The following is a 25,791-nucleotide window of genomic DNA, read 5'->3' as shown; positions in this document are numbered from 1 at the left end:
GATATAGGAAATAAATTCCGCCATGCCAGATTATTCTAGGAGAATCACAGAACAAGCAACCTGCCACAGTAATTGAGGAGCATTAAATCACCACTGAAATATTTGCAAATTAATATGCCCCATCAGTAGGAGAGAGCAACAGGTGTTCCCTCTCATTGCTCAGCTGTCCCATGCTGCCCACTACATGGACTATAGATAAACTGTTAGCTGGAAAGGGGACCTATTTTTAGTCCCTCAAATAGATTGTCTCTATTGGAGACATATTGTAAAAGAATTGATTATTCACTGATTGATTTATTGTTTTCTACATTAGCTGTAATCCTACCACTGAAAAGACTATGCAGGGCTGTGTGTGTTGCATGAGTGAACTCAGTCCAGCTACAACACTTGCAGCTGTCATTGCAGTTTTACAACATCTTTTCTCAACCTCTCCCCACACCTTCCTGTTTGCAATCTGGATGGATGGGTGATTACTGTGAAAGAGTGAGGGACTACAGGAAACTGAAGTTCTTTATTCTATCACAACACAAGACCAGTGCAGCACAAGGTCCTCCATGCTGCTCCACATGGCCGAAAAGCCAACCCAGCAATCTTGGCAGTGTTTGGGGGTCTGCAAGTTACAGGGCCACACAGAAGCCATTGCTGCTACTCAGGGAAGACTCAGACTTCCAGGAGAGGAGGAGGTAGACACTTCAGAAATTAGGGTAGGAAGGGTAAAGAGAGGGTGGTGTGGATTAAGATGGACATTTTGGGCGGGTAGCTGAAAGGGCATGGTGCAGGAAGGAGAGCCTCACTTTGAATTTGCACTTGGTAACTGTCATAAACAGATAGCTAAGGGTTAATGTTCTTTTACCTGTAAAGGGTTAACAAAGGGAACCAAACACCTGACCAGAGGACCAATCAGGAAGCTGGATTTTTCAAAGTTAGGGAGGGGATTTTTTGGAGTCTGAGTCTTTGGTCTCTCTCTCAGCTATGAGAAGCTTTTTTCTATCTTCTAATCTTCTGTTTCCAACTTGTAAGTACAGGTAGAAAAACAATATAGGCTTTTATGTTGTTTTGGGTGTATTTACATGTGTGTAACTTGCTGGAATGTTTCAAATTGGATATCTTTTTGAATCAGACTGTTTATTCATATTTTCTTATAAGCAATAGCCCTGTATTGTCATCTTGATGCAGAGTTTATATTCTTATGTCTTTTTCTTTCTTTTTTTTTTATATAAAGTTTTCTTTGTAAGACTTGTTTGAGTTTTTCTCTCTGGGTAGGTTAAGGAACAAGGGGAGGGAATTCTCTTTGTGTTAGATCTACGGAGGGTAAGCTCTGCAGCACCAGGGAGTTGGTGGGAGGGGGAAGAGATAGGATCATCTCTGTTTCCTTGTATTTGGGGTTTGTCTCTTTGTGGAATAAAGGAGACATGCTTCTTGGTATTGTGATGTAAAGAGATTGCATCAATACTCTCAGGTTAGCCCAGAGAGGAAAGTCTGGGTGGGAGAGAGAGGGGGAAGGGAAGTGGGTTATTTCCCTTTGTTGTAGGCTCAGGGTTTCTGAGTCTTGGGGTCCCTCCAGGGAAGGTTTTGGGGAGACCAGAGGAGGCCAAAACCCTGGAAATTTTGGATGGTGGCAGCGAGATCAGATCTAAGCTGGTAAATTGAGCTTAGAGGGGTTCATGCTAGGCACCTAGATTTTTGGACGCTAAGGTCCAGATTTGGGAAGAGGCTTATGATAGTAACCATCTAAATATTATGTCTCTTAGTCTTCTAACACCAAGGTTGAGCACCCACTGACATAAATTAGGGTTGTAGGTACTCAGCACTTCTGGAAATCAACCCTCAAATGCGTAGCAGAGATCTCCAAAAATGTTTAGGAAATGGACCAAATTCATAACAGTACTTAGCTACTGGACTTCCCTTGCCTCATGGCTTTTCTAACTCTTAAGCCAGATTTCACTCCCACCATACTCACTAATACATTTTTCTGTCTGCTTTTATTCAGTTCTGGCGCTATGGAAACTGGGTGGACGTTGTCATTGATGACTGTTTACCAACATATAACAACCAGCTGGTCTTCACCAAATCGTCCCAGCGCAATGAATTCTGGAGTGCTCTGCTGGAAAAAGCCTATGCAAAGTAAAGGAATGCTTTAGAATTGCAATGCACCTCCACTAGCCTTACGTTATATGCTGGGTGTGGGGAGGTGATGATCTGTCTATATACCAGAGTTAACGTAAGTCTCTGCTGGAGACAAGCCATAACGAAGAAATTGTGTTGGATTTTTCTTGAAGAAGTCCCTCTTTGAAAATCTATACATGTAAACAACATTTTCCTGTGGTTTTCATGTAGTTAACTCTAGTGGGTTAGACTTGGGGCAGGATGTAATAAACTGTGTAAAGTAGTCTCCAAAGTTTGGCCTACCACTTAACCAGATGTCAGCAGTTAGTTCTAAAAAACCACACAACTTACTTTTGTAGGCATGTGTTGGTGACCCACATTGAAATTATTAAAACTTTTCAACATGACTTTTACCAAACTGATGAAGTAGAACCAGGATAGTATAACTTTTTTTTCTCCTTTCCAAGAGTCCACGGGTCCTATGAGGCTTTGAAAGGAGGCAATACCACAGAGGCCATGGAGGATTTCACAGGAGGCGTGACAGAGTTCTACGAGATAAAAGATGCTCCCAAAGATATATACAAGATCATGAAACATGCCAAGGACAGAGGATCACTCATGGCCTGCTCCATTGATGTAAGTCCATGTGAACACTGTGGATAAGGCATACTGGATTGCAAAGGAGGTGGATTTCTAAATCAGGGGACAATCACAGATGTCTTTGTAAGTGCTTTGCTAAACTGACATAGCACAAGTCTATTTCTAGGACCACAGGATCTCTGTTAGGTCTGACCTAGAAACTCCACCACAAAAGGTGGGAACTTCCTGTATGTTATTGGTGACTGTCTCTTGGGAAATTGACAAAAAGTGTCCACACCCAAAGAACCTGGAATGTTCAGAAGATATCCTCTTTGCCTCAGGCTTCTGTTATATTGGAAATGTTTAGCTTTATTATAGCTTATAAAGAATAGTGACCTAAATCCTGAGGTCTTTACTCAGTTTTCGTTCAGTTCATATGCAGAACAGCTCCCACTGTGGTCATTGGAAGTTGCCTTAAATATGGACTAAATTAAGGCCTCAAGATTTGTCCCACAAGTAGTAAGGAAAGAAGCCCAGTTTTGCAGTCCGAGCAAGGGACTGTGAGCTAGGAGACATTGACTCTGTTCCCAACTCTGTGACTTCAGGTCCTGATCCTGTGAGTTGCTCTGCACCAGTGGATTCCTACACCCACACGGAACCCCACTGACTTCAGTGGGTTCCACAGGAGCAGAGGAGTCTGCTGTGCACAACGGCTTGCAGGAGAGGCCCCAGCTGTGTGACTTGGGGCAAGTCACTTAATACCTTGTGCCTCCATTTGCCCATCTGTAAAACGGATGTTAGAATATCTATGTGGTGGGGGTGTTGTGGAGATAAACTTATTAATGTTAGTAATACTAACACCTAGCTCTTATATAGCACATCGCATCCCTAGATCTCGAAGTGCTTTACAAAAGATGTCAGTATCATCACCCCCATTTTACAGATGGGAAACCGAGACACAGAAAGGGGGGAGTGACTTGCTCAGGGTCACCCAGCAGGCCAGTGGCATAGTTGGAAACAGAATCTGAGACTCCTGAGTCATGTCTATCCTTTAGAATACGCTGCCTTCGTACTCTGCTTGTGTGTGTGACAGAGAGAGAGAGCGCTAGCTAGCTATAGAAGTTTAAAGCAATATTAATCAGCACAGCATTTCTTAGGCATTAATTTTCTTAAAGCCTAAAAAGATCAAATCCATATTCTGGCCCTGATGCCAGAGGAAATAGATCCAATGGGGAAGGGGGCATATTAATGCACTGCCACCGGTATTGATTTATCTTCCAGAAAAGTGACGCTGAAACAAGAACAAAAATAAACAAAACTTATAAGTGAAAGAATTACAATTGCAAGCTAAGTACATACAAATGGAGGGGGTGGAGAAAGAAAGAGGAGTCAAATTAATTACTTTATATAAGTTCACTTGACTTTTTCTGCAAGGTTCCCGACTATCTCATGAAGTTCTGATTTTCCAGAACCATTAGTTGCAGAGGTTAAAACAGAAAAAAAGAAGGAAAAGTACACATTTCGGTGGGCTTGGGTTCTGAAACATCTTCTGGAGAAGATTCTCAGGACTTTAACCTTTTGTTGCACCACACTGCCATATTGCCTCATGCAGTCATTTGTGGCCATGACTTCATTGCCTAATGCAACATAATTGCATGGTGACATAGTATCTCCCACACAAACGAAGGTAAGCAGATGGGGCGCTGCCATGTCTTTTTGGAAGGAGGTGCTCTCACTGAGGTGGAACAGAAGTGGGGGGCAACGTATGGCTTTTCTGAAGTAAGTAGACGATGTGCCCTCTAATGACAAGTCTCCCATTTCTCTTTGACCTTTGTGCGGAACTGAGTCTGTCACAGTAGTTAGAGGCACAGCTCATTTCCATATGAGTTCAGGACTATAGAGCTACCATAGTAGCACTAGAGCTCTAGTGTCATTGAGCCCTACAGATAAAGAGCAGAACCTCTGGTATGTAATGAAGGAGAACGGAAGTTCTCTAATTAAGCTCCTCTTCTTCCATTTCTTTCTCATTGTTCTTTCATTTTCCCTTTTCTCCTACTCTCTTTCTTCACTAATTCACTTCCCATGTGCCACTTCTTTCTCCCATTTTCTGTACCAGGACAATATGGGCTTCTCGTACGGGACTGCTCCTCAAAGTGATCTTGGGGAATTAATTGCCCGAATGGTGAAGAATGTAAATAGCATGCCGAAGACTGACTCAACTCTAGATTTCCAGGGCACAGAGGAAAGGCCAGCCTGGGTTTGTATGCCTCAAGCAATGACTGTCCCCTGCCTCATAACTCTTCTCCCTGTAACCATACCAGTTAGAAAAGCACAGCAACTGTGTTTTGAAATCCCTTACACATTGCATTGAGTTATACCATATCAGCTGAAAAGAACTAAAAAATTGTTCTAAAAAGCATTGGGTGTCTGTGTGTTCTTAGGTACTAAATGATTTCAATCCTCTCAAGATGCAGCGACAGGTATAATTCTCCCAAAAGACTATGTTAGCATCCAGAGAGGCAGCTGTCAGTTAAGATCACAGCTTAGAACTTGTGAGAACAACTTGCTCCTACAAGAGAAGTGGCAACAAAAAGTGTCAGGAAGTGAAAGCAGCAGAGAATCCTGTGGAAGTGTGCACTCAACTTCTCCCTCCTAATAACAGCACTATGTCCAGGGCTGGCTCCAGGGTTTTTGCTGCCCCAAGCGGTGGAAGAAAAAAAAAAAAAGCCACCATCACAATCGGCAGCACTTCGGAGGTAGCTCCACCGTGCAGCTTTCTTCTTCGGCAGCAGGTCCTCTGAGAGGGACCGAGGGACCCGCCACCAAAGAGCCCGACATGCTGTCCCTTCCCCTTGACCACCCCAAGCACCTGCTTGCTGAGTTGGTGCCTGGAGCCAGCCCTGACTATATCACTGTTTAACCCTTTGTTAACTACACAACACTTAGGCACAAATTTTCAGCAGGCTTCCAATAATGCACCCACAAAATGTGCAGATGCATTAATTTGCTTTTGCAAAAATCCACATTTTTACATGAAAAATAGGTAATAGTTCAGTTAATGAAATGTTTTACTTATGGAATTGGATGGCTTATGCCTACAAAATAATAAATGCACAACATCTGCAGATTCATTAATGAAGTCCCTTGCTTGGGAGGGGTGGTGAAATGGAAAACGTAAAGAAAGAAAGATTAGAGGGACACCTGATCTCCACCTGTACCAAAGTAAAGGCTCTAGAGAGCCCTCAATCCATAAGTAAGAGCTGCTGTATACCTCATTTTAATATGTGGAGTATTAAGGGAGTTCTGTGAACAGATGTGTACAGTCCTCAGAAACAGCTGGAGTAAGGAAATACCACAGAGACAGACAGAGGGCTGCTTGGAACAATTCAGCCTTATAAAAACCACTGGAGGGCAAGAGAGAAACACATCAAAGGCTACACAAGTGATGAAAAAATTCAGAATACGGAAATCCATTTGGGTGATAAAGGTTGGGGGATTTCAAGAAAAACAGAGTGAGGAATGCTCTAAAGGTTTAATATAGAATCATCCAACTACTGGAAAAAAGAGAGACTTGCTGTCCTTCCCCATTTCACTGTTAAACAGTACCAATACTCACTCCTCAGGCCTACAGATAAAAGAGCAGAACCTCTGGTATGTAATGAAGGAGAATGGAAGTTCCCTAATTAAGCTTCTCTTCTTCCATCTCTTTCTCATTTTTCTTTCATTTTCTGCTGCCTTTCAATGATAAAGTAAATGATGCTCGTCCATTTATATAATATTATAGAGCCTAAAACTTTCGTTTGTAATACTTCTGCTGTGAGTGCAAAAGAGACAGATTAATTTAGAAGTTAACAGAAGGACAGAAGAAGAAATAAAACTTTTCCTGTTTGACATCAGTTTTTAGTTTTGCAAAATGATGCAATTCCTTGGGGAAGAACACGAGTGTATACAAAGTATGCAATTCCTTGCAAGTATTCTTGGCACCTGTACAAATGACCCTCCTAGTTTCCAAGCACAGGCTGTCAAAACTGCGCCTGTTCATCTGGCACTGTACCAGAGTTCCTCCTCTGGTACCACACACTAGTAGAAGTTCACAAAATTATTCCTGAAGTTGCCATTCCTTTTGCTATATTGTTTGGCTGGGTGCTACACTGCTGAGCTACCACCATCCAAAGCCGTGATACTGGGAAGTCACTGGCTGAAAGCGCTGTCTCCTAAAGAGTCAGTTTAGCAGAGATGGGAACCAGTGAACTAGTAGCAGGAGCAACATGAGAATTTAAAAATTGTAAAAGGGAGGAATTGCCGAGGGGAGGAAAACAAAAAAAAAATTAAGGGGCTAGAGAAATGAAAAGATGAGAGCTGGAGAGGAAGTTAGATGGGAAGAATATTAAAGTTTAAAAAAAGGAAAGAGGGAAAGAGGAAATGGACACAGAAGGGAAATAATGGAAAAGAATTTTGACAGCTGGGTTCATTCTATCTTGTTATTTGTATCAGACACATTATCGTGGTACCTGACTCAACAAATTCTCCAAGTCTTATCTATCATTGGAAATGCATGAATGGCTTTTGGAACGTGCATGCAATTTTTATGCATGATATATTGTTATGCTACTGTGATTTCTTTCTAGTGACAAAAATAGTGGAGGAGGAGGGGAAAGTTTCATATTTCATTTCATATATAGGAATTTGATCACCTGGCCTTTCTTTTTGTTGCTTATATCCATTATAACCCTCTTTTCAATTCTCTCTCTTTCCAATACATAGATATCCTCAGCTTTAGAAATAAAAACATGTCAGGTACCTGAATTGCTGGTTAATGCCTCAAAGTATCTCTCAGGAGACCTAAGCATCTGTAGGTTGAGATTCTACCCCTGAGCACATCACTCTTGAATGCAATTGGTCCAACTTTTTTTAAAGTATGGCTGTTATAAATGATTTTGAAATATGTAATCTACAAAGAAAATGAGAATACACATTAATATACGTAAGTGGGAACAGAGTATAACATAAGACATTTTAATAATGTCAGTATAAGAACACAGGATGGTATAAAGTTAAGAGAATTCTAATATGTGGCGTATTGACTCTGATGTTTCTAATGGTTCTGATGTTACTAGTGGATATGCAGTAGAAACCTGCTAATCCAATAAAAAAATTGCCACTTTGTCACCTCTCAGCAAAGATTGAATAGAGAAACTTCATATTGATTAGATGTAATTATTTTGAGTAAATATACTGTAGGAAAAATACTAGTGCATTATGAGGTGTTCCCATAAACCAGTAAACTAAACTAAAAATAAACGAGCAAGTACATTTTGGGATTTAATTATTAATGGTCCCTATTGTTTTCATTCACTTACTCTTACTAGATGGCAAAATTTACAGTGAGTCTTGCAGTTACCAATGCAAATTAGTGACGTAACTCTTCGGCCCAGGTGGTGGCTGAGCAAAATCAGGTATTTCTTGGCAGGGACATACGTGCTCAATCTCCAGATCCAGAGCAACAGTGCTACCTTTTGCTACTACCAAATGTACATTCAGACTAGTGATGGCCCTGAGCCACAAAGTTAAGATCAGAACATGAGCTTTATCAAAGTTTGTGATGTGGTTAGATCTAGGATTTTGGTTTAGATCCCTCATTAATTCATATATAGTGTTAATGAACAAGACTCCCTGCGTGAATATGCATTAAAATGCATATTCAGTCATCTTCAGAGATGGCGAGAAGAGCTTCCAGATGTGCGCACTCTGCCCAGTCACACACTGGACTGTGGGGATTATTAGTCTACATTTATTAACCGTAATTTGGAAGGATTATGTATGTACTATATGTATTTTATGACTTTTAAAACCAAACTTTGTACTTTTGGATCATTTAAGCATTATACCCAGATATATAGAAACTCTTAACCTGTGTATTAGATCATTTTAACATTAGCATTGATTAAAAAAACTAAATCAGTTTATTCTGTTTCATAAATTCATTGACTTTTGAGTGCAGAAGGGATCACTAGTCTAACCTCCTGTATGACATAGGTCAAAGTATTTTACCCGGTAATTCCTCCATCAAGCTCATATCTTATGATTGAGTTACAACACTTTTTAAGAAAGACATCCATTCTTGACTTGAAGATTTCAGGTGATGGATAATCCACCACATCCTTTGGTACATTGGTCTGTATCTGGTACAGCGTCTCTCAGGGACAGATTATAACCTAACCTGGCAGTTAGATTAACTCTATGATTTATGGGTCTCCTCCCACTCTAACATCTATGATCCTATGACATAGAAGCAAACGGTCATTGTCCCAGTTTCGAAGTGACATATTTGGTGACCTAGTCTGGTGCAGAGGGAGAACATGGTTGCCTTAAGTATAGGAACAGGGCCAGTGCAACCCATTAGGTGACCTAGGTGGTCGCCTAGGGCACTAACATTTGGGGGGTGGTGACCGCGGCGGCTGGATCTTTGGCTGCCCCGGTCGTCAGCGATATTTTGGGGGCGGGACCTTCCGCCGCCTCGGTGAGGGGTGGCATTTCGGGGACAGGACCTTCTGCCACCTAGGGCGGCAAAAAAGCTGGCAGCACTCCTGTATAGGAATGGGTTTGTTATGTACTTCTTACTGTTTTCATTCCATATTTTACAGACTATAGTCCCAATGCAGTTTGAGACACGCATGACTTGTGGGCTAGTCAAAGGACATGCCTATTCAGTTACTGCAGTGGAAGAGGTATGTATGGATTCATTCTTTCCTACAGGTGGGAAGAAGCTGTTGTTTAGGACAGTCAAGCAATACGTCAAAGAAGGGAGAAAAAAAGAGTTATGGGTTTTTGTAAACAAAATAAACATTAAAATTATGCAAGTTTTCTTGAAGAGTTAGAAACCCATTGGGATCTTGGCTAGGGGATAGGGGAAGGGAAGTGTAGATAATGCACAGCAAGTTAAACCAAGGGATACTGGCGCAAAGAGAACTCCAGTGTGCCAGCAGCCATGCTGCCTATGCTGGGAGAGCGTCAGATCACTGTGGGGTAGAAGACCTCTAAGGAATACATAAGTGCTGCAGGAAGTGAGCATGAGTGATTCAACAGGCAGTACATTTCCCTCTGAGCCCATATGAGACTAATTAATTCATTCAATCGTGTTTTCTTTTTCAACAAGACATCATTTAAAGCAGGAAAATTAAAGCTAGTGCGGCTAAGGAACCCCTGGGGACAGGTGGAATGGAAAGGAGCCTGGAGTGACAAGTAGGTGAAAAGCAAACCCAGGAATCTACAGGGTGGGGTTAAAAAACACACTGTGCTTGTTCTGTGATTGCATCCTAAGACTAAAATGAGGTATATGCAGTGGCTGTGCTCTAGTACTGGCACCTGTACTTGGAATATGGACGCATCTATTTTTCTGGAGGCTGCACTGAGTGCTTAGCTGGAGGATTACTTTAGGCAAGACAAGATTTTAAGAAAATACGAAATCTACTAGGGAAGGAGAATCTTGATGTCAGGGAGAGAGGAAAGAGCATGGCTTAATAGTTCAGCCAAGAGCTTCTCCTGCCTATTGAGTTCTGTTGCAGACATAGACAAAACTGGGATCTGAAATGGGAGGTAATCCTCTAATGCACTCATGGGAAACGGCCGGGGCGGCTCCAGGCACCAGCATGCCAAGCATGTGCTTGGGGCGGCAAGCCACAGGGGGCGCTCTGCCGGTCGCTGCGAGGGCGGCAGGCAGGCTGCCTTCGGCGGCATGCCTGCGGAAGGTCCGCTGGTCCCGCAGCTTCAGCGGACCTCCCGCAGGCTGCCGCCAAATTCGCAGGACCGGGAACCTCCCGCAGGCAAGCCGCCAAAGGCAGCCTGCCTGCCATGCTTGGGGTGGCAAAATACCTAGAGTCACCCCTGGGAAACGGGAATCTCAGGTGAGGAGAGGCTAAGCCTCCCCAGACAGCCAGGCATGGCCCCGCCCACGCTCCACCTTCCACCCAAGGTGGCCTTGTGCTTCCCTCTCTTCCCCCATGGCCCCAGCCCAGGCTGCTCCTCTTCCCCGAAGTGGGCTGTGGCTGAGGCTAGGGTGGACCGGCCGGCAGCCCGGAACTTGGGGCGGCTGGGGCTGGTGCTTGGGCTGCCCAGTGCTGGGGCCACCCTCCCAGTGCTCTTGGCCTGGGGGCACTGGGGAGGGCAGGTTGGGGCAGCCTGAGGCTGAGGCGGGGGGGAGCCAGCAGCTGCAGAGGGGGGCTTGGGGTTCTGGCAGAGGAGGGGCCTCAGGCAGAAGGGGCGAGGGTGGGGCCTAGCCTCCCCGAATGGGTGGCCCAAGAATGCACTGAATAGCAGGAGGAAAGGGGACCTGAGAGAGAGAGTGTGTGAAAAAAGGAATGAGATTTCTCACTGAGTTTTGCAATTAGGAGCCTCTATAGCTCTTAAAATAGGACTGGAGTTTGCAATACTTTCCATCTCTGACCCAGACAGAATAGCGACAGTACAGTAGACTGCTGAGTGCTATACGCATGAAATGGAAACTAAAACCTGAAGTGTGTGCGCACTTGCCTACCTGTGGGGGAGTGGTAAGGTGGCGATTGTGGTAAAGTCAATAGCACAAAATAAGAACAGTGAATCAAACTTGTCTGTAGCATCAGCATTAATGGGAGCAGGAAGAGGGAAACTGACTAGGATGGTTGCAGATATAGTAACAGAAAAAACTGCCATTCATGGCTGTACCATGATTAAGAATTTGGAAATTTTTGTGCCAGCTGTTGGCTTTGTACACTGTAGGGCTTACAGTAAAGTATTAACAATTTCTTAAATAACTGTGTATTGCAAAGTGCAAGAGATTCCTGTTTGTTCTTTTGCAGTTCAGATGAATGGAACTTCATTGACAAAGCAGAGAAAATCCGACTACAGTACAGAATTGCAGAGGATGGGGAGTTCTGGTGAGGATACACCTTCTTCCATTTCAGAAGCTGTGTTTTCCCTGAAGTTCTTCCATGTCTGTGCTTGACTGATTGAATACACGAGAGTTCCTAGAGATGCTAAAAAAGAACCATAGCTCCACAAGTTAAGGTTGCACAGACATTCTTGCTACCAGTGCTCTGATGAGCATGTGCAAACTGAGATTTTTCAGACTTACAATTTGGCCGAATGTGGGTGTTTTTTCCAAGGCACACCACTGACCCCAGTGTGACAAGCCTTTTCCCCTGCTGCCAAATTTCAAGTTCCAAAATAAAGAGGTGCTCGAGTTTCTAACTAAAAGGATGTCAGATTGTTGTTGTTTTATAAACATAGGCAAAACAATTTTTTCCATAATCTCATTCTTGGAAACAGCTGAACCAGTTTGGCCAAAATTTTCCAACTAAATTCAGCCTGAGGCATGGAAAACTTCAGCTTGAATGAATATAGTTTGGCAAAGTTATAAGCAACTGAAAACAGGGTCGTATAAATGGGAAGTGACAGGCAACCTTAACAACAGGTGATGCTACCAACTCTGCCCATAATTCAGAGACCACCAAAAAGAGTAAGATCTACTTTTTATGACTTGATTTTTCAGAATAGCTGAGCACCCACAAATCCTCCTGAAGTCAATGCAGGCACTGAGCACTTCTGAAAATCAGGACCTTAGGATATGCCTGTGCTTCAGCTGGAAGGTGTGATGCAGTGTAGGGTGTGTTTGGGAGATATGTCTGTGTAGAGTATGTCTACACTGTGGATAGGTGTGATTCCCAGCACAAGTAGCCAGACTCACGCCAGCTCAGCTCGAGCTAGTGCACAAAAAATAGCAGTGTGGACATTGCAGCCCCTGTGGGCAAGCCTGCCCAACCTCCTGCCTCTGAGCTCAGGCAGCTAGTCTGAGCCACCACCAGTGCCACAACATCCACACTGCTATTTTGAGCATGCTAGCTTGAGCTGACCTAGCATAAGCCTGGCTACATGCACTGGGAATCACACACCCAGCTGCTCTGTAGACAGAAACTAAGGAGCAAACCTTCAGCCTAGTACCTTACTCAGCACAGCTATTTGGACACAAGGTGAATTTGTGGAGGGAATAAAGGGGAAGGAATCCTCTCCACTAGAACATTAATTGGCTACAGAATCATATTTGTCCACTACTGCTGACTTGATACTGCAGGTGCCCCTGAATCATCTCCTTCATTGAGATGTCATGATAGGAAAATCTGAATGGCAAGAGATTCTCTGGCTTCACCACCACCTACACCCTGCATACGGACTGATAGGAACCTTGTGGAGCTGAGTTCTATGCTCCTGTGAGGCTCCCTAAATCTTGCCATCTCTCCCTTGCGCAGTGGAACCATGTAGGTTCCACTGGCCATGAATAAAGGGGCAGGAATTGCCCCCACACTAAATTAACCTAAATAAGGAAACAATATTTTAGCTGCTTTTCAGCTTTGTTTTTCTATCCAATAAGCACTACACACCTTTGACAGCAAGCACCAATAAATGTTGTTTGCAGTGTGCGAGCACAGATTGAGATACCGTGTTGCGACATAGTTTGTGACAAAAAGACATTTGGGTCTTCATATTGTAACAGTGCAATAATGACTCTCCATCATCATGCTGTGACACATCATCATTATATATTTATGTACTGTCAATTAGCCTCCAAATTTAATCTCCTTATGACTGCAGAGACTCAGGAAACAAAGTTCTGACTACAGAGAAATGTCAGAGCAGCAGTAAATATCAAACAATAAGATCACAGAATGTTTTAATGCTATTTTATAATTAAGATGTGATCAGTCATTTAAATCTGTTTCTGTAGATAAACAAATGACTACCAAGATTTATGTGCTGAGCAATATTTCCCTATATGAACTTAGTAAGTTCTGGCCCAGAAAATAGTATCTGCTGTCCCCAACAATAATAAACTTAATTTCAGAGGGATTATTCTCTGTACTTCCGGATTATTGGAAGAGTTAAAAGATACTGAAATAATCAGTATAAAATCTCTAGGGCAACCAATATCTCTCTGTCTCCTGCACCTCCAGAAGACATTCACTGGAAGGCTACATCTACACCTGGCGCAGGAAGTGTGATTTGCAGTTTGAGTAGACATATCTGCACGAGCTCTCATCAAGCTAGCATGCTAAAAATAGAAGTATAGCCACGGTAACTCAGGCAGCGGCAAGGGGCAGCATGGGCAAGCTGCCTTGAGTACATACCAATAAGTCCTGGAGGGGAGGGGATGTATTCAGGCAGCTAGCCTGTGCCACTAGTCGCTGCAGCCCGTGCTACTGCAGCTACACTACTATTTTTAGAGCATTAGCTCAAAGAGAGATCTCATGAGTATGTCTACAGAAGCTGGGAATCATCCCCCCCCTCCCCCCAGTTTCAAGTGCAGATGGAACCTGTAGGTGACACAGAGGAAGCATATTCAAAAAGAATATCGTGAGGAAAAACTGGGTAGCACAAATCTATTGTATCTTTAGAAGAAAAAAATAAGTAATTTAATTTGTGTAGGATATTTTTTTAAATAAATCCGAGTAAATAAATAAATAAATGGGAGATGATATCAAGCCACAAAATCCAGAAGCGGATCTGGATCTAGATTTCAAACATCCCAAAGTTGTGGATGTCCTAATCCAGTTTTTGGTTTGACTCATTTGCAAAATTTAATCTAAGTTTAGATTTCCAATATCCCAACAAATGAGAATGAATGGATAGAGACTTTTGATTCAGTCCTTTCTCTAATAGAAAACTAAAAGTGACATAATAGACAGACATCAGCATTAAGTTTCGCAAAGTATCACACAGTCAGAAACTCAAACTAGACAACTGTATTTAAAAACAAACTAAATATCAAAACGTTGAAGCATCCCTTAAATTTCAGGAAGGCTACAGAAGCACAACATCGCAGAGTGAAATCAAATCAAACCACAGCATTGGTGCTTTTATCACTTCCATAGCAGCTTCGTCTAGGAAATAAAATAATGTTCTCAGACTGTACAGAGTGGCTTGTTAGCAACATAAAAATTATGTTAAAATTCATCTGACAAGTTCCACTGTACAGTAAATTCTTGGAGTCAGTGTTTTTCCACATCACTTGTGTTTATCAGTCTAAGTCACTCTTAGACTTATATTACAATTGACTACTTGAACTCATGCTTTTGATTCCTACACAGTCATACTGTCAATGTCCAAGCCAGCCTGGTCATGCCCTTCCAGCAGTGGGACAAGAGGGTGAGGAAATTCAGTTGGATTTTCCATACACACAGCATTTTAGGACATCATAAATCTAATTAGTCTGCCCTTGTCAAACAGCGACCAGGGTGGAACCAGGAAGAAAAAGGACTGCTGAGTTTCCATATTAATAGGAATGACGGTGTCTATTATATGGACAATTTCAAAGTGGTGCACAAGGTGGGCACAGAAATTGGCGTGATCTTTAATCTTTATTAACTTAATTCCCTACATGTGGTTTTGTATGATTGAGATTTTGGGGTGGGGAAATTGGTTTTATGGGATCTATTTTCAATATGAACCCAGAATCCAAGTTTTCTTATCTGTCCAGCCCTATTCTTTGGATACCCATTATTTTCTCCTTTCCCCTTCCCTGCTTCTCTAGGATGTCATTTGACGATTTCATGAGGTACTTCACAAAGCTGGAGATCTGTAACCTCACACCTGATACTCTGGAGGCTGATAAGCTCCAAACTTGGACTGTTTCAGTCAATGAAGGGCGTTGGGTGAGAGGCTGCTCTGCAGGAGGTTGTCGCAATTATCCAGGTGAAGAAAATCTCTTCTAGTAGAACCAAACTCCCTTGGCCTATGATTGTGTCAGATTTCACAGGCTATGCAGAATCATGCAGCAGCCTAATCAGCACTTGATGTAGGAAAAAATCCAGATTCTGCAAAAATGATGTTGATTTGGTAGTTGGCACATTCCTGAGGTAACACCACAGTATGTTGTTAAGGAACACTGTACTCCAGGAAGTACCATTTTACCAGAAGAGATGTAAACCCAAAAGGCCCTAACTATTTGTTGATGTTCAAATATTCCATAGCACCTGTTGTGAGAGAACAGATATTAACTTCTGTGTGCTTTCCTAATTTCATTGTAGATATTTACATTCTCACAACTTCAGTTTCCTCAGGAGTTTCACTGAGATATATATTCTTCTTCACTTTCTGTCCTCACTTGTTGTACACATTTGCAATGTTGCTATAAAACAATTGCAGCATTTCACATAGGGATAGCTGCATTTCAGTGTTGGCTGAAGTTATAGAGATACGGTAGGGTTTCTAAGTTAGTGGTGGTTTCAGTTTTACAATGTGGAACTTGTAAATCAGCAAGGGCTTAAGGATGCAAAATTCTCTAAATACTATAAATGCAAGACACTCTTATTTGCCTTGCAGATTGTTTGCTGGGAAGGGGTGGATGTTCTGGAACAGGGCAGTGCCAATCCGATAAAATCCTATCTTCACTAGAACGTGAAATGAACCATTAAATCAATTATTTTCTGAGCCAGAAAAGGTAGCAACAGGGAGTAGAATGGATACTTGGCTTATCTGACAGAAGTTCCTCTTTGCATGGAAGTGGAGAAAAAACAGAAAAAGTACACCAGATTCTTCTTTTGTTAGCTCATCTTACTGCAAGTCTAGGCTTCCCAACCACAAGTTAAGCAAGACACATATTGGAGAGGTGAGGAGTCTTGCAATTAGGTTTTGGCATTCCAAAAAAAATTTCTAATATAAAGCTATAATGTACTAAGATAAAGAAGACTTGATGACTGGGGTGTCTGTAATACTTCTTACTGGAAATGGGGGTCTTCTTTCAAGCAGGATGGGAAACCCTGCTGTATGGAATACAGTAGAATGGCTACTACACAAGGTAAACCAAACTGTGCACCATCAGTAACAGCACTAACATCTGTAACTATATAAAATATGAATCATGCCCCATAAAGGAGTCACATGGTGGAGAGTCACTTGTTGTATAGGCCAGCTTCCATCCTTGGTTGCAGAAATCAACTTCTGCACAAGGAATGTGTAAAAAAGGAGATTAACTCTGTTTTTGACCTGTCTACCAAAAACTGAAAACCAGGAGTGAATATAGGAGATAAATAGAAGATAAAACAGAAGTGAGTATCATCTTAAAGGACTGAAGTTATATATTAATTGGGGGGGGGGCGGCGTCTGGGGTTTTGCAGATACATTTTGGACGAATCCTCAGTATCGCTTGGAGCTCCTGGAGGAGGACGATGATCCTGAAGATAATGAAGTTGTCTGCAGCTTCCTGGTTGCACTGATGCAAAAAAACAGGAGAAAAGAGCGCAAACTTGGAGCCAACCTCCTCACTATTGGCTTTGCCATTTATGAGGTACCATTACTACCCATATGCTGTTCATTGCACGTGTGCCACATAGTTCAGCTGATCCCAAATTGCAGCCCAACAGTACAAATCCTCCATGGACAGTAGCTAATTTTATAATGTATCCTAGTTTACATGAACTGTAGATTTTTGCCTTTAAACACAAAGATTTTCAAGGGTTCCAGCAAGAAGTTGATTTCCACTACTTTAAAAAAATTATCCCTGTGGTAAGCCTGTGTATCAGCAGAGATGATGCAAGAAAACAGGAATAAAATATTTTCTAATATTTACTAGTAGGTCTGTTATGGCAGGCCTTTCATGGTAAAGATTGGTCTAAAACCAAACCAGAAATTGTATCAGTAATGCCTATCAGTAAATGGGACTAAGCAGTCTCATAATAGTACTGAAAGAATGAGGAGTGGCAGCTTTTACTATTCAGCAGCTGGAGAGAGAATGTGGTACCGGAAAGAAACTTTTCTAGAGTGGATGGAACTAAGAGAGTAGAGAAATTCAGGTCTCTGTATTCATTTAGTCCATATTAATGTACAGATAAGGATTTGCCCTGTGTCACGTTATCTAGAAAGATCCCTTTCCAATCCCTATTTCCAACTTCCCCACGTTGCTCCTCAGTGGCATCCCAAACTTCTCTTTGGTCAGGGGATTTACACCTATCAGAATCAAATCCTGCATTGCCATTGGCAGTACCCTGTAATGGTGATGAGAATCACTGAAAGGATGAGGTGAGATACATAGAAGTACATGACCTGATTTTTTACATAAAGGAGTGAGGTTGATTAGAATGTTTGTGATTTGAGGAACTTATCATTGATTGCAGCATGCCTAGAAACTAGAACAAACACTTTTTGTGTGTTCTTATAAAGCTAGATAAAATAAATAAGTGCACTCCCCCTGCATCCCTAACAGTTTCCCTGCTTTGTTTCTCTCTAAGGTGCCGAAAGAGGTATGAGCTGAATGGAAGAAGAATTGACATCTTGGTGTAAAGTTCTCAGATAACATAACATTTGTGCCGGTTGGCGTAAGCCGGCTGGGCTTGTTTTCAGTGTTTTAGCACAAGTGACAGTCTTACCCCTTGAGTATCAATTAGCTACATTGTGAGTTCACCTGTTCTCTTCTTATTTCTCATTTTATATTCTTTCCTTTCCTTTTCCCTTTCCTCAGTATTCATCTATTAAGTATGGATCTCATTCATGTCTTTCACAGTCTGGTACAATGGATCACAGCTAGCAATGATAGCCATCATCCGGCTAGTGTGTTCCATGCAGCTAAACCTTATAAAACCTGCAGACTGCTTTCTTTCCCTCCTAAAGATATGCCACGTTCCTGTGTATTCTGCAGCATGGAGCTTACTATAGAGTTGCAGAATTCACTCCTTGCTGCAGAATTATCTTCTGGAATCTAGGGCTATGTCTACATTACAGACCTTACAGCAGCACAGCTGTATGGCTGCAGCTGCACCACTATAAAGTCTCCTGTGTAGCCACTTTATCCCATCATGAGAGAACTCTCCCCCCAGCTTAATTAAACCACCCCCACAGACATACTCCCGCAGACATAGAATCATAGACTATCAGAGTTGTAAGGGACCTCAGGAGTTCATCTAGTCCAACCCCCTGCTCAAAGCCGGACCAATCCCCAGACAGACCATTGTTACAGTGCCCACAACCCTGGAGGGAGACTTTTTGCAAGCAGACATAGAGCTGTCCACACCAGCGCTTTTGTCAGGGAAAATTGTGTCAGCTGAGGTGTGTATTTTTTCCCACCCGTGACTGACAAAAGTTTTGCCGACAAAAGTGCTAGTGTAGCCAAAGCCTTAGCTTTCATTAAAAAAAACAAACAAAAAAACCCAGTATGCTCCCAGCCATTATGATTGCAAATAAATCTGAGCCTTCAGATAGCCAGGAACAATAGCACCAAGGGAGGTGTGAACTGATGATTATTCTACAGCTGATCATTTCAGCAGAAAACAGCTAGCAAATGTGTTTAGCTCAGAATCCCAAATCATCTCTCAATCTCTTCCCAAAAGCCTTACTGTCCCTACCAAGCTGCCAAAATCTCCACCTTTCCCCCATCAGTTATGATGCAGTTATGCCTTGCCAATAACAAAAAATCTGTAGCACACTGAAAACTGAGAATCTACATAGAGAAAGGTAAACTGGATGTAAAATCAGAATATTTAATATGAGCATACTGTACTTATAGAGTCAGACGTTAAGGCCAGAAAGAACCATCATCTAGTCTGACCTCCTGCACACTGCAGGCCACAGAACCTCATCCACCCTTTCCTGTAATAGATCTCTAACCTCAAGCTCAGTTACTGAAGTCCTCAAATCATGATTTAAAGACTTCATATTATAAAGAATCCACCATTTATACTGATTGCATTATTTTCAAAAGTTAATTACATTAAAAATTGAAGTTTTTATTTATCTGGTGCAGAATTTCCATTTTGCCCACCAGGCTGCTACAGAAGTTCCATATGCCCACCACCAAAGAACAGTGTCTTAATTTTATATTATGTGTAACGTAATCGGCTTAGTTTATTACAAATCTCTCTATATACATTTCTCTTGTTAACTGGGCTGTTAAACCTTGCCTCCTCCATTCTAAATCCCATCATGTTTTCTTATTTTGCCATCTGACACTTGCTGATGAGGGAAGAGTCATTCAGCAGTAGGCTGTTCAGCTCAAAGTACAGGCTATATTAGCCTGCAACCTTGCAGGGATACTGGAAGTAACAGTGCATTGTTACTGTGCCCACAACCCTGGAGAGAGACTCTTTGCAAGCAGCATTAATAAAGAGAAACGGATCTCTCACTTGGAGACCAAAAACAGCAGGGGACAAACACTGACCCTGTAAAACAGCCAGACTCTTTTGGATCTGATCTCTTTATCAGCACAATAGTGTTGCAAAATTAAGCTAGTTGTGGGTAGAATTTAGCAAGAATTATTGGAAATTTAATTCTCAAAAATGATTTGAGAATTCTCTTTTCATTCAAATTAGATTTTAAATTGAATGTAGTGCTGGTAAAAGATGCCTAGCTGACAGCCCTGGACAATGAAATCTTCAGTTTATCCAGAGAACATATGTGGCAGTGGCAGTGGCAGTGCACCAATGACCCTTATCAACGTTCTTCAACCCTTTCTGCAGGGACAGTCCGTAGAGGTTAAGAGGGTAGTTTATTCTCCAGACTCATTCCGTCCTGGCCTCTGGGCTGATAATTCCAAGAAGTTAACAGTTAGTGCCACTTGTGACTGTGGCTTCTGTGATGTGGATGTGGATTAGCAACACAAATGAGACCACCAGCTCATTTCAGGTAGGCCATACAGCAGCCATCAAATGCTAACAACTTCCAGTTAGAGGGAACCTAGTTGGTGACTTAAGGTTAAAACCGTATATATCTATTATCAGTCTCCTGAGCCATCAAGCCTCCTGTACCTTGTATTTCAAAGAAAAGTTTTAATTTCACAGGCATTTTCTGCCAAGGTGATGTGTTGTATGTGTTGGATCTGCCTGTGAGCTATGTAAGATCTTGCTGAAGATGGGATGTTTGATTCTTTTGTTTACAGATGCATGGTAACAAGCAGCACTTACAAAAGGATTTTTTCCTTTACAATGCCTCCAAAGCTAGAAGTAAGTCATATATAAACATGCGAGAAATCTCTGAACGCTTCCGGCTGCCTCCCAATGAATATGTCGTCATTCCATCGACATATGAACCTCACCAGGAGGGAGAGTTCATCCTGAGGGTCTTCTCAGAAAAAAGAAGTCTTTCAGAGTAAGTTCAAGGGCCAGTTATTTGACTCTAAAGAAGAGGATGAACCACATGGCCTCCCTATTCCCCCACAAACACAAATACTCCTTTGCACGCATGCGCGCACCCCCACCCCCACCTTCTCTGTTAGGTTTCAGGGTCTTTTATGAAAAAGAAACAGTTTCTTATGCCTTGGAAGAAGGATAGTTTTTGCCTGCCTGCATTTGTGAGCTGGATCTAACTTTGGCCATCAGGGAAACATCATGGAATTAAGCAATTATTTCTTTTCTATCCTTCATCCCTCACTCCCCAGATAGGTTACACCCCCTGGGTGGTCCTGTCTTCCTCCAAAGATGAGTAAACTTGGTAACTGGTTTCACTTTGCTCAGAGCTAATCAGCTTGTTTTGTTTTCCCAAGCTGACAAAACTCACTGGCACTGCTAACCTCAGATTTAGCAGGATGCATGCCAAGCAGGGGCACACTCTCATAGACAGTATTTGGGTACACAGCTCAGTTTGTTAACAGAGAGCTGTGTCTAGGCTTTGTCACTATAGAAGGAGAAGCCAATTTGAATCATAACTCAAGTTCTCAAGTGGCTGCAGAAACAAACAGTGTAGGAGGATGGCCCTTTTCTTCTTTTTTTTCCAAAACAATTTTTCCTCTTTCTAGGGAAGTTGAAAACAAGATAGAAGCAGAACGTCCTTCTGTGAGTATATTTTGCTTTCAGTTTATTACATGCAATGTCTTACTGTCTGATGTCATACAAACAGTATACTGGATCATTACCCTGGTTCCTTCTGTGTGTGAAAGTAGGAAAGAGTGTCACATCTAAGAAAATCAGTAACAAGAGGCCAAGGCCAGGCACCTCATGCTGCCAGTAACTCTAATTGAGCAGCTATCATTTAGCTCTACAGTCCACCTGTGGAACTCATTGCCACGGGATGCTGTGAAGGCCAAAAGTACAACTGGGTTCAACAGAGAACTAGATAAGTTCATGGAGGATAGATCCAACACTGGCTATTAGCTAAGATGGTCAGAGACATAACACCATGCTTGGGTGCCCCTAAACCTCTGGCTGCCAGAAGCTAGGACTGGACAACAGAGCATAGACTCAATAACTGCTCTGTTTTTGTTCGTTCCCTACGAAGCATCTGACACTGGCTGGTGCCAGAGACAGGATACTGGGTTAGATGGACCATTGGTCTGACCCAGTATAGCCATTCTTATGTTTTATGTATGGTGGCCTTATGATATGGACAGACCACATCATATGACATAAGACTTCATACCAGATCTGAAACCTACTTTCAGTAATGGAAGGCTAGTGCTTTAGGCACTAACCAGCCCCGGAAATTTCACCATTACATCTGTCCTCACCAACTTTATTGTACATTCAGTCACACTGCAAAATGAAGGCCTTGCAGAAAACCTCTTCATCTGTGAATTGAGAATGCTAGTTTACTGTAGAAAGTCTAGATTGTGGTGTAGGGTATTTAGTGTGAAAGTGACTTCTCATCTGATAAAGTCAGAACAATATTTCTTTGTGGCTCCTTTTGAATAGATGTGTGATGATAAGTACCAGTATACTGCAAACATCTCCAAACGGTAGCAGTGATTTTAATGAATATCAGTTACTCCTACAAACTGTTAACTCTTTTCTTTGGGCTAGCTGCAACATGTTCAGAAGGGGGAAGACAAGGACTGATATAATAAAATGGAAGGAATTATGGGTACTCAGTTCAACTCAGGCAGAACATAATTTAATTGACCCTTGCTTAAAACAGACCCACCATCTTGATATTGGTGTGTGGACACGGGTGTATCAATCTCCAGTACTCTGCTTACTGTAAAGAGTGGAACACTTAGAGCTGAGGTGGAGGTTTCTCAATTCGGGCAGGGCAGTGGATGAGATGAACCCACTGATCAGATCCGGTGTGGCAATTCCTACCTTCCTATATTTGACTCCATGGAGCTCAGACGTGAAAGATGTATGAATGTAGCAAAATGGCAAAAATAAACAAGAGAGAGCAAGAATGGCATTGCACAGTGTAACTTTATACAATTTGTATAAATCTACAACTATGTTTACTAAATATGGCTTTTTTTTTTTGGTTCAGAAAAAGAAAAAAGGCAAGGTGGGTCTCTGCTTCAATAGACCTGAAAAGTGCTGGGCTTAAGTAGGGTAATGCGCATGCAGCTATATTAAAGTGGTGCTGCCATAAACAGTACTCTTGTTAAATGCCTGATATCACATCACAGAAGCTTGAGTTTTTTGCCAATGTCAGAGTGAGTTATCTGCATATGAGAACTTGATTGGTGTTAGAGCTAGTTTTCTGCAGCTTTCTGCAATTACACTCTACCATAGACCGTGATGGCTTTGTCTTCCTACTGTATAGCTAATAAGAGCTTTGCAGGATAGTATACTCAGCTCACACAGAGAAGCTGGCACTTCTGAAACTTTCCATCCCTATAGGCCTGATCCAGATGCTGATCACCCAGGACTCCCATTGTTTTGAGTGGCAGTTGAAGGTGTCCGGTAGCTCATGGAATTGGGTCTTGTTTCTGACCTGTTACCCTACCATGCCACGAACCTTCTCCTTCACTCCCAGCTCCAGACCCTTCTCCACCCTATCTCCCTTTCCAGCAAAACACAACCCTGCTCCAGACAAATGTCCTAGTATCCACTTTCTACTGTCAAATGCTGCCACTCTTCCTGCCACAAATTTCTACTCCCCAAACTCCTGCCAGCTGTCTAACCCAGCTGCCACCCCCCTTCTCTACTAAGCTATGGGTTTCTCCCACCTATCCCTTACAACACACTTAGCTACAAAGTATCTTCTACCTTGAAATTAGGTAGGGGTGTGAGGATTATGCCATTTTTCCATTAGGAGGATGCAAAAATAAACCCCATTGAAACAAGTTATAAGGATTAATTTGGTAAACTCCTCTTTGGACTGTTATTTGCGAATTACCATTTACATCCTAGACCATAAAACACCTAAAATCAGGTGAGCACATAAAATATATATGGCATGTCTGGTAAGGGCAGAACAATCTTTTCTGTCTTTGAAAACATTAAAGAAAAGCAAAGAAAGCAATTGCCCTCTGAGCCTGAATGCCTCACAAGTCAGTACTGGGAAGGGATCAAACACATGCACTATACAAAGTTAAAATGTTTCTGTACTAACAACTTAGCTCATCTTCTGTATGGGAGTTATTGTAGTGCAGGTGGCCTTTATTGCTGTTGTAGTGCTGCCACCCTTTCTGTGTGAGGGCTATTAAAGTTAGGGTGACCAGACAGCAAGTGTGAAAAATCAGGATGGGGGTGATGTGGGGGGAGGTAATAGGCACCTACATAAGACAAAGCCCCAAATATCAGGACTGTCCTTATAAAATAGGGACATCTGGTCACACTAATTAAAAGTACAACAAAGAACCTGGTTGGCCTCTTTTTTGCTCCTAAAACCGGGGAGTGTTTACTGCATAAATGGCTTTCCTGTACAAGGAGAACTAATACCTATTTTTGCACAAGGAGTACTAACAGCATGAGTATCACTTTTTCGCATGATAAGAACAGTAACTTCAGAGCCACCTTTGGTGCAGTCTCAGCTGTTACCACACTTGGTGCCCTTTCTGTGACGGGAGCTGTTGCAGCATGAGCATGGTCACAGAATGGATTTTCTCAAACACTTTGCCCTCCGCTATTATGTAACTTCCACTCCTCTTCTCTTCCCTTTGCCCTCTTCCTCCTCTCTCTAGCCAATCATCTTTGTTTCTGACAGAGCAAACAGCAATAAGGAGTTGAGAGTTGATGAAGCATCTGACAAGGAGAAGAAAAAAATGAGCAGAGATGAGAAAAAGAAAAGCGATAAGGTTTCTGTACCAGTTGGCATGAAAAAAATGGAGTTTGGTCTGGCTAGCATGGGCAAGTGGCTGGGTGGGGGCAAGGAAACTGAGAATTATGAGATGAGGAAAGCCCTTTTAAAGCTGATAACTGCTTATCCAGACATAATTTTGTCTGATTTAGACATTTCAGAGCGAAAACATGGGTGAGGTAATATCTTTTGTTGGACCTTCTGCTGTGAGAGACAGTTAGGTAAATAAAATCTATTACCTCATCCACCTGGTCTCTCTAATATCCTGGGACTAGCACAGCTACAACTACACTGCATTAGAACTTTCAGTCAGGTAGGTGGATATATTGAATTTGAGAGGGAAGAGATCGTCCTGTCAGTGATTTTATGCCTATATTGGAGAGAGTGGTTAGTTTCATAGGAAACATGTTGATCTTTTGTGATGATCTAGATTGGGGTAGTCAATTATTTTTTTCTCAAGGTCTAAATTTCTTGGTCAAGGTATAGTCAAGGTCCAGACTCCAGAGAAACATTTTTCACACTGCAATAACAATAATAATGATAATAAATAAATAAAAAGATGTCATGGTCCATTCAAAAGAGTCTGGTGGTCTGGATTTGGCCCACAGTTGGTCTGTTGACTATCCTGATCTAAACTGTGCAAGATGACACCTTTACAATTAGAAAAGTAACTCAATCAATTGCTGATCAATCTCCCTGTAACAGCACCTGTTGTACAGGCAGTGTGTAGCAAATCAACTCATATTGACTTCAAGAGGCCCCTGTTGATTATCACAGCCTGTCTACAGTACAATTTCTACTGTGATTGTGTCAGAATTGTATTTTATAATGCAGTAGTGCTCTAACACCATTATACATTGTGCAGAGGGGATCAAATTGTGTTATAATAATGGTACAGCCCTGTAAAGACCTGGCCTTTCTCCAGCATGATTTATATGTAGTTGGTGCTAGCACAATCTGAACAGAATTGCTGCTAGCAAGGTCAGTATAGTTTTCCTGACCCCTGTGTTCAAGGATTGTTTTTCTGAAAAGTGTGCTAGCCAAACTGTTCTCTAGCATCCCTCTGAGTAGCCTGTACCCTTGATTCTCTTGCATGGTTACATAATAGTTTAAAATCCTTTTCACAGTGGTCACAAAAACACATGCTAGATG

General features: G+C 42.1%; 1 protein-coding gene across 1 annotated transcript in view; it reads left to right on the top strand.

Annotated features, from left to right (window-relative positions):
• The window catches only part of CAPN3 (calpain 3), a 65,854-nt gene that overhangs the window by 17,650 nt on the left and 22,413 nt on the right, over positions 1-25,791 (top strand). Inside the window, exons 4-16 of the mRNA XM_032781518.2 lie at positions 1,991-2,124; positions 2,574-2,742; positions 4,802-4,942; positions 9,330-9,413; positions 9,842-9,927; positions 11,520-11,597; positions 15,245-15,405; positions 16,830-16,999; positions 17,940-17,951; positions 20,579-20,787; positions 21,434-21,470; positions 22,882-22,899; positions 24,524-24,637. Of these exons, the coding sequence (XP_032637409.1) occupies positions 1,991-2,124; positions 2,574-2,742; positions 4,802-4,942; positions 9,330-9,413; positions 9,842-9,927; positions 11,520-11,597; positions 15,245-15,405; positions 16,830-16,999; positions 17,940-17,951; positions 20,579-20,787; positions 21,434-21,470; positions 22,882-22,899; positions 24,524-24,637 (1,413 nt within the window). The remainder of the gene's footprint in view (positions 1-1,990; positions 2,125-2,573; positions 2,743-4,801; positions 4,943-9,329; positions 9,414-9,841; positions 9,928-11,519; positions 11,598-15,244; positions 15,406-16,829; positions 17,000-17,939; positions 17,952-20,578; positions 20,788-21,433; positions 21,471-22,881; positions 22,900-24,523; positions 24,638-25,791) is intronic.

This window comes from Chelonoidis abingdonii, chromosome 4 (genome assembly GCF_003597395.2).
Source record: "Chelonoidis abingdonii isolate Lonesome George chromosome 4, CheloAbing_2.0, whole genome shotgun sequence".
Lineage (NCBI taxonomy): Eukaryota > Metazoa > Chordata > Testudines > Testudinidae > Chelonoidis > Chelonoidis abingdonii.
The sequence above is the reverse complement of the archived record's forward strand: the minus strand, read 5'-3'. Positions and strand labels throughout refer to the sequence as shown.